The 9,504-nt window shown below is 33.6% G+C and overlaps 1 protein-coding gene across 1 annotated transcript; it reads right to left on the bottom strand.

The window, feature by feature from the left end:
• Positions 1–2,228: 2,228 nt before the first annotated feature.
• On the bottom strand, positions 2,229–5,097 carry LOC133327142 (ATP-binding cassette sub-family F member 3). The gene is made up of 8 exons (XM_061535713.1): positions 4,753–5,097; positions 4,446–4,663; positions 3,739–4,386; positions 3,499–3,672; positions 3,164–3,344; positions 2,615–2,924; positions 2,463–2,554; positions 2,229–2,395 (listed from the first exon to the last, which is right to left on the bottom strand). Exons 1-8 carry the CDS (start codon positions 5,095–5,097, stop codon positions 2,243–2,245), a joined length of 2,121 nt encoding a protein of 706 aa, XP_061391697.1. The 3' UTR covers positions 2,229–2,242.
• Positions 5,098–9,504: the final 4,407 nt, after the last annotated feature.

Genomic DNA, 9,504 nt, shown 5'->3' with positions numbered 1-9,504 from the left:
AGGGATAACAACATCTATATCGTCAAATCTCAGGACTGGTGAAATATAGTCGTTTAGTTTTACGCATTGGTGCAATGTCATTTTGTTCATGCAACCTTAGGGCACTACGCGCTGCCTAACACAGAGGCCTTAAGTTCAGCATTGCGTTCAGAGCTGCTTCTCGCGGCTCCAGTTATTAAAATCGATGCGGCTCTTTGTACCTTGTGGTGTTATACATCCTTTGTATTGCCGATGGTTTTAGCCCCCAACTTTTCCCAATGGAGTTCTTGCATGCATAGAATGCCCGTTCCTCGCATTTGCATAAGCTCCAAACCGACGGGTCAAATCTTCCGACTTGATCTACGATTGATACAAATACTAGGATGTGTAAAGTTGTAGTCAAATCGGACTTTTCTTTCTCTTGATGTTGAATTGACAAATTTTCAACATTTTTACACTTTGTGAGGGAGGTACCAGAATAAGTGGATCGACGGGTCTCATCTTCGGACATGATCTAGGTTTGGTAAAAGTATTACGATTTGCAAAGTTTGCAAAGGAGGTACTAGAAGGAATGCACCGATAAGTACCACCTTCACACTGTATCTAGGCTTGGTAAAATCATTAGGTTATGCAAAGTTTGGTATTACAAAATAAATGTTCAGCAATTTTGTGGGAGGTACCAGATGGAGTGAACTTCGAACCTATCTTCGAACATTGTTTTTTATGTTGAAATGAAATCGGTTACTCTCTTCGAGAGTTATCGGGCGAACCAGCCAAACGGACATTTCTAAATTGTCTCCAAATTGTCTGAAACGCATTTAGTCCAAAGAAACATGATGAGGCACATTTTCCAAATCAAAATGTATATTCCACTGAGGGTATAAAATGGTGTTTCTTCCACAGCCACATGCTTTACCAAAGAAAGTTCTGCGGTCCTAATTTCTTGCGGAAATTCATATTGCCCCAGATATGGACCTTCAAAGAGCGTATAAAGTATTTTAATGTAAAGGTATTTACCGAACCTTCGATCATTCGGTACGCCGCCCAACTAGTGAGTATTTGTAGACTTTGCCTACACTTATTCTGAAGAATATAACAAAGAACTACCTCTTATTTATTACTCCTTTACAAATACTTCTCGATTTGACAAAATAAAATAAAAAACTACATACAAAAATTAAATGCCGGGAAAATGTAACGTCAATCACTACGCATTGATAACAGACACATTAATTTAATAATACAAATTAGTAGTGACGTATAGTGCGTAACGTACTTATGTGTTCATTATGTCGATGATGTGTACGTTTCATGAGAATGCAGGCACAATGAGCCACGTCTTCGAATGAGAAATTGATGCAGCAACCAATAAAAATTAATAATAATGTTCAAATGATGGCCGTTTGATGTAAATGTAACAATTGGTGATATTAAACTACTGTGAATTACATAGTTGCATTTAAATCAGCTGTTATAATATAGTACGGAGTAGACCAACAATTTTGACGGCGGCGTTTAATGCAATTCAAATAGCGGTAAATATTTTAGGTGTTTTTACACGCAGTAAAAGTGACGTTGCGGCAAGTGTTTTCTTTTATAAAAATAATAATAAAAATAAAATAATAAGTAAATAAAAATGTTTAATACAAAATAACAGGTTTAACATTTTGTTAGCATAATTTTATATTAATTGTTGCTTAATATTTTTTTATTTTAGACATTTTTTTCAAGAGCCGTGATTTTTTCTAAAGAACTGTGGACCTAAAAGTTTGTATATTTCAAAAGATTTTTAGAGACATGGGTATGCATGCTTAATTATGCCTCATATGAGAATTGCTAAAATAAAGATGTGTTCATTTTATGTTTTATTAAAAAAATAATTTAAAAATACCATAAATTGTTGTTGTTGATTTTTAAAACAAATTTTATTACAATAGTATGTGTGTGTTTTTAATGTTATTTTATGTGTGTGTGTGGTGAGGAGTTACATTTTCTGTATCAATGCTATTTTCTTTATTAAATAAATTCATGCTATTTGCTTAATATTTTTTAGGCCATTTAGTTTTATATTTAATCTCATTTGTATAGATTTGCAAAAAAATAAATTAAAAATTTCTCAAAAAAGTTTTTTGATTTTTCGACGGCCTTTTTTTAATGCATAAGTTTTAGGACATTTTTCTGTTAACACATGTGAAACCCCCTTGTTTTTATACTGTATACAAAAAAATTAAACATAAATAAAAAAGATGGGGAAAAAACAAATTTAACTATTGGCTTCAATTTCTTTGTAGACTTCACGTTTATATTCATCTAGACCGCCTTCCATTGCCCGTACGGTACGATTGCCACAGACCCATAATTCTTTGCAAACGACTTTAATGAGGCGTTCGTCGTGAGATACTAGAATGACACCACCCTGAAAAATGAAATGGATTTTTTTTTTCAATAATAATTAAATAAAAAATTTTTATGTCTGTGTTTACCTTGAAGGCATTAATGGCCTTTCCCAGGGCATCTATTGTTTCAATATCTAAATGATTTGTAGGTTCATCAAGTACTAGGAAATTTGGCTCAGCTGAAAATGAAACGGAATAAAATGCATTTTTTATTTTATAAATAAAAAATGTGTACCTACCCATGCACATTTTCGCCAAAGCCACCCGGGATTTTTGTCCTCCCGACAAACTGGCCAAACTTTGCAAAGCCAAGGTACCCGAAATACCAAAACTACCTAATTGACGACGATATTCCTCATCCGGCCGTCCGGGAAATAATTCCGCCAATACACCCACACATGTTAGATTCATATTCAGATGGTCAACATGATGCTGGGCAAAATAACCTATTCTCAGGCTACGATGTAGGGTTATGTTGCCAATTGGTGTGGTCAGTTGGCCAACAATGATTTTCAGCAATGTCGATTTACCGGCACCATTTTCACCAACCTGAAATAAAGAACAAAAAAAATGAATAAATAGAACCACAAAATAATAATAATAATAATAAATATAATTGGATCATCTTGAGTTTAGGTGCTTAGCACGTAATCGGCTGGTTTAATCTGCCTCATCACACGAGAAAACTATACTTCCAGAGACATGGGCCTCTAAAGACCCAAAATGCCTATGTTATTGTCGGAGCTAAACCCCTAAACTCATTAAAATCTAAAAAATATTCGACCTACAATACATATTCTGGAGTCTGAGGTAGCCGAAAGATTCACGTTGGTGAACACAGGTAATGGATCCTTGGGATTATATCTAAATTCAATTTCCGATATAGCCAAGACAGGTGGATTCAGGGGTTCCACTTCGGGGAATTTCAGTTTAACCTCAACTTCTTTTTCGACAGGTTTCAGTTCGGGTCTAAAAATAGAGGGAAAATTAAAAAAAAAATGCACACTAAAAATATAGAAGTTTCCACAATAAGAGGAGTTATGGCATTGAGAGAAAAATTCGGAATTTTTGTTCTTTCTTGGTCCCCTAAAATTTCCGAAACCCTTCTTTACAAATTACTTACAATTTTTCCAACATTTTAATTTTAGACTGGACCGAGGCCGCCCGATTTGCATTGTAACGGAAACGATCGATAAACTCCTGGACATGTTGACGATGGGCCAATTGGGCTTCATATTCACGCCTTTGGGCCTTGAGTTTTTCATTTTTCGTTTTCTCGAACTGTTCATAGTTGCCCCTAATTTAAAAAAATAAACCAAATTTAATTCTTCAATTCCAAAAAATAACTAAAAATTCCCCTCACTTATAAGCCTCCAATTGCTGGGAATGTAAATGTAAGATATCGGTTGGCACAGTATCCAAGAAATTACGATCGTGAGAAACCACCAATATGGTTGTGGGCCATGTTTGCAAATATGTTTCCAACCATATAATGGCTTTAATATCCAACATGTTAGTGGGTTCATCGAGCAATAGCAGATCGGGTCGTGAAAACAATGCTCGAGCCAAGGCCAAACGCATACGCCAACCACCAGAAAATGATTTAGTGGGTCTCTGTTGCATATCGGCATCGAAACCCAAACCTTTGAGAATCACCGAGGCTCGTGCCACAGCCTTATCGGCTTCGATGTTTTGCAAAGCCGTATAAACTTCACTCAATTCCGTATTTAATTGGGCATCCTGGGTACCACTATTCAGCAAAGCCATAATTTCTTTCTCTCTCGCCAAAAGACGGGTACGCTCTGTATCACATTCAAGTACACTGTCCACCGCGGGCGTATCATCACCCACAACTTCCTGCTCTACGTGCAGTACGGAAATATGGGAAGGTATTTGTAGTTGACGTTCCGATATCATACGCAGCAGGGTGGTCTTGCCCAAACCATTGCGACCCACCAGACCATAACGGCGTCCGAAAGACAACAACAAATTGGCATTTTGCAGCAGAACTCTGCAAGGAAAAAGACGATTTAAAAAATTTGAATTTTAAAAAATCTTATATGGACCCACTTGTCACCGAAGGCCAAATCGAAATTCTCAATTTTAATATCCATGGAACGATTTGTTCCTTTGGCATCCATTTTTGTGGCTTTTTTATTTGTAACCTGTGAGGCGGTGGCCTGTTGCAATTTAACCGGTGCCTGAGGTCCCTTGTTGGCATCCTGGCGTTTCTCCTGTTTCTGTTGCAGCTTGGCCTGGGCCTTTTCCAATTTTTTGGCATCAACTTTCTGCAATTTAATAAAAAAATATTTAGAAAAAGAAAGAAATCCCTCCCCCACCAAAAACACCCCATCCCGAGACATTTATAAATACCTACATTGCCAGCATCTTTATTAACCAGCCATATACTGTGCATATCACCATCACCGCTTTCCATATTTTTCGCCATTTCGGCAATATTAACCGGTGCATTCAGCACCTTTTGCTGTGTCGTATTATTATTGCCAATATTCATGATATTGAAAAATTGTTCACACAATTGACGAACATCATCCTCTGACTTTTCACTATTGACACTTTGCAGAATATCACCCACAGCATCGTAAATATCATCAGCTGTCTCGAAATCATCTATGGATTCCAGCACACCCTCTACATAGTCTTTGGACTCATTGTCCATGGCCGGGAATTCTTTTTTTAATATTGCAGTAAATTTACTCATTTTTACTGAAGTCGCTGGGAAAAATCGGGAGGAAATTATCACAAGAATCGGAAATTATTCTTAGCTGCTGGTCATACAAAAGAAACCTCTTTTGGAAACCCTGTTTCTTTTTGCAAAAACTAAATCCACCGAGTTCAACTCTCACCAGTTGCTGCAAAGTGACGTGTGTGCGTGTGTTCTTCTATTTCCTCTTCTTTGTTGATTAATTTCTTTGGCAATATTTTTTGTGGATATCAGTTAAGCAGGTGTTAGAATGCGCTTTTTAATTTATATTTCTTTTCCTGCGCCACGCTGCAAATATAATTTTAAATATTTTTTTTTCTGATTTCCCAACAAAAAAATTAATCCAACCACACGTCCAGCAATGCGTGAACTGTCAAAGTTTTTTTCAGTCTGCTTCTTGTTAGATTTGTTTTGGCATTCACAATGAAGTGATAGCATATTTTCTTTTAAGAGGTTTCACATGCTGAGGATATTTTTAAATTAATTAACGTTAAGATTTTAAATGTTTAAATAACGGTAAGAATTTATTACGATCTAAATTCCACACTAAGGATATGTAAATCGACTTTCGACAAGGCGCGTCGGTCTTGTGCGCATCTCATCCAATTTGAAAGACCATTTACCCTTGGGAAATACTGAGGGCTTGGACGTCTCAGGCACCAGCTTTCTAGATGTGCTAGGATTTCCGACAGTTTTCTCCTTCTTTGAAGGGACTACCGTGGAGGTTTTCGCACTAGGTTTAGGAATCCTTTCAATAAGAAGTGCCGCGCAATATCATTCGGATAGTTCCTGGAGAACTTCCGGCTCAATTTGAGGTTCCTCTTGATAAAAAGGAACTCTTTTTTCGTGATGGAGTCGCTATCTCTTCCGATGAATCGGTTGCAGTTGTTAACCGTTCTCCGGTACACCTTCTTGGCAGCGATCTCCTTGGCGTTGTCTCGTCAGTACCAGTCCCCGCTTCGACAGCCAAGTGTCTGAGAAGTCTCGCGACGTCACTACAGGCCGTGGAGATGGAGTTCGGATCCTCAACCACGCCAGGGTTTACAACCCTACTCATCTTCGGATGAGGATAGCTACCGTTTTCGTCACCGTAGTGCTAATCACTGTAGTTTCAATAATGTCTTCCTCGTCTGACAAGTGTGAGTGAGGGATTGAGGTCAACCATGGCATAGCCTCTTATCATGAATAAACTTGTTGAGGCGTATCAACAGGGCTCCGTTCTAATACAGGGAGGGTGGTTTATTAAAATTCGGCTCCATAGAAAGTGTTTTAAGTGATTTGGTATTTGTTTAAAGGCCTGGGCGAGGGTCCAAAAAAAAAAAAAAGAAAATTTTTGAAATAAAAAATGTTGTGCACCATTATCGCAAGAATTAATGGATTTCTTCTAAAACACTTTTGGCATTTGTCTGGACGAAGGTCAAAAAAGGAAAAATATTTTAATAACAAATGCTGGTCACCAATATCTCAAGAAAGAATGAACTTATCTAAAAAATATTTTTGGAATTCGGCCCTCGTCATATTCGTGAATTAATATTGTACTTGATTTTAAAAAGAAATTAAAATCTTTTAAAATAAAAAATGTAATTTCTTTTAACCAAAGTCCATCATTCGGGCGCCATAAATTTTGTACATTGTTTATAAAACCAATACAGCATTTGATTGTTATGTTGCAAATTCTTTAATTCCCATTGTGCACAAATTAATAGTTCAATGCCAAACACATGTCCAGCATATGGACTTGAACCATACGATACGTTATACCTGTTAAACTGTCCACCTAGGCCTACTCACCTCTCTCCAAATTTCCTGTGGACCTCACCCACGCATACAGTTTGGATCCTTCCTGCATTTAAAAAAATATGAACCTTTCTTGTATTTTATTTTCTACTACAACACTTTGTCCCATTTTCTTTTTAGTCCTGACATAACAAGCCATAAGGTAAAGCAGTATTTTTCATTAATGTCAAAACAGTGAAATTGAAAGCTCGTGTAACCTAGCCACGCATACATTTTGGAGCTTTCATGCATTAAAAAAAATATGAGCCTTTCTTGTATTTTAGTTTCTACTACAAAAATTTGTCACATTTTGTTTTTATTCTGACATAACAAGTCTTATCTTATTTTACATTAATGTCAAAACAAAGAACTTGATAGCTCGTGTAACCTAGCCTTTATTTATTTCTTCCTTGTATCATCCAAAGTGAAATGATAACAATCTGTGTTATATGCTGACAGTTATATGTTTGATCATAGAACACACTGAACATCGTTTTTTAATTAATTTTCATTTTCTTTGCACATGTGTCAAATAAATAAAGACTTGCTATAAATTTTAGGGTACATTTATAATAAAAAGTGTATAAATTTCCATTAGTGTCGAAACAAAGAAATTGGTAGCTCGTGTAACGTAGCCTTTATTTACTTCTACTTGTATCATCCACATTGAAATGATAACAAGCCGACAGTCATATGTTTGATAATTTAGACTGATCGTCGTGTTGTCATTTCTTTTGTAAATGTGTCAAATAAATGAAAACTTGCTATACATTTTAGGGTACATTTATAACAAAAAATGTGTAAATAAAAATAACACTCTGTTTTTACCAAAATAATACAGGTTTAGTGCATTTTTTGTGTTGTCTTCTTTTTGATATGTGCCATTCACAGTGGAATGGTAAGATCTTTGTTAATAACGGTCAGTCATATGTTTATGGTAAAATTTTTGAAAATAAAACTGTGATTTTTTGTGAATGTGCCATTCACAGTGGAATGGTAAATGATTTCTTTAAAGATCCTAATAGCAAAAATAGTTAAGTTTAAGGTCCCTATGAGATATATGTGTATTTTCTCAAAAATCTCCTTTCCATAATATGAAAATAAAAATAAGAGTTAGGTTATGTTTTGTAAAAAATATATTTATTTCAGTTTTATTTGAAAAAAAAACAATATATATTAGACAAAATTATTTTGTTTTTAGTATAAAAAGAAATAACAATGAATATGCATTAAACCATGTTTTGCAGAGTTTATTATTATTAGAAAAAATGTGCTACTTAAAATTAACTAAGTAGTAAAGAAAAATTGTGTATATATTCAAAAAGGAAATACAACTAAATTCAAAATAAAAAAATATTCAATATAAAGAGAAAAAATATGAAAAACAGCAAAAATTCAAAAAAATAATAGTAAACAGCAATAACACAACATTAATTCTTCGTCTTCGATAAAGAGAAAATTATAAAAAAATCCTAAGAGTGGAGGGGGTGGTGAATAATAAATCTTAAAAAAACGAGAGAATAAATTAAATAAATTCATAATAATGGTGTAGAGGTGGCGGCAAAAAATATAATACCAGCCATTCAATTATATAAAAAAAAAAATAAAACAAAATTTTCTATAATTTGTTAGGTTAACCTAAAAATTAATTTGTTAAATTTACAAAAAGTAATAATGTATGTTAAATTGTAATACATAATGATAATATACATATGTATAAAAAAATCAAGAATTTTTTTAATAAATAATAAGAACAACTATTTGTTAATGATAATAAAATTTTGTTTAAAACAAGAGTCCACCAATTTATATATAAATATATTTCATAAATCAATCAATAATTATTATATATATAGTCATCATAATCGTATTGTATGTAAAATTGTATAAAATATTGTAAAATGTATATAACAAGGCTTGTGGAAATATGGTTATTTAGAAAAATAATAAGAACAAAATTAATACAAATGAGAAAAAAATTTCAAGTCGGAAAAATACCGACCGTATATTTTATTAATCGAATTACAACACCAACAGATGAGTGTTTGTTGTTGGTGTAGTTTTTTTTTAATGAAATTGAATTTTTTTTTTTTTTGTAAAACAATTTATATATAAAACTATACATGATTTGTTTTGATTCTTTAGCAAGTGCAAAGAGTGTGGGGGTGTGTATAGAGAAGAACACGATTTATATTCTTAATAATATATGCCTTATTTATGTTCAATAAATAAATAAAAAAAAATAATGATGATGAGAAAAATGTACAATTTCTTTTTTTTTAGTTCCCTATGTTTCTATGTGTTCTTAATTTCATCGATTTCACAAACTCTTTTTTTTAATTTAATTTCTAATGTGTAAAATACATACATATTTTATATATAATATAATTAATGTAAAATTGATAATCGAAGCGTGTCTCTGTCTAGTAGTGTGTGTGTGTGTGTGGGTGTTTTGTATAATTTAATGATTGATGACAGCGTAATGATGATGATGATGATAAATTTCAAATCTATATTACAATAAAAAAAATATTTTACAATTTTGTTTCCATTTTTTTCAGAAACTGCAGCTTCAGTTTTCTTTCATTTTGTTCAATATTATTTAAAGTTTGAGTGTGTGTGGGCGCC

The sequence above is a fragment of the Musca vetustissima genome, unplaced genomic scaffold (assembly GCF_032173495.1).
Source record: "Musca vetustissima isolate MV318-11 ecotype Yass unplaced genomic scaffold, APGP_CSIRO_Mvet_v1 utg28485, whole genome shotgun sequence".
NCBI lineage: Eukaryota > Metazoa > Arthropoda > Insecta > Diptera > Muscidae > Musca > Musca vetustissima.
Note: the sequence above shows the minus strand (reverse complement) of the source record. Positions and strands in the feature narration are given on the sequence as shown.

Excerpts from the sequence above, each read along its gene's own strand:
- LOC133327142 (XM_061535713.1), bottom strand. The coding sequence starts at position 5,097 with ATGAGTAAATTTACTGCAATATTAAAAAAAGAATTCCCGGCCATGGAC. Across the intron at positions 2,925-3,163 it reads CAGACTCCAGAATATGTATT|GTTGGTGAAAATGGTGCCGG; the intron begins GTAGGTCGAATA and ends TCTTTATTTCAG. Across the intron at positions 2,396-2,462 it reads AGGCCATTAATGCCTTCAAG|GGTGGTGTCATTCTAGTATC; the intron begins GTAAACACAGAC and ends TTCATTTTTCAG.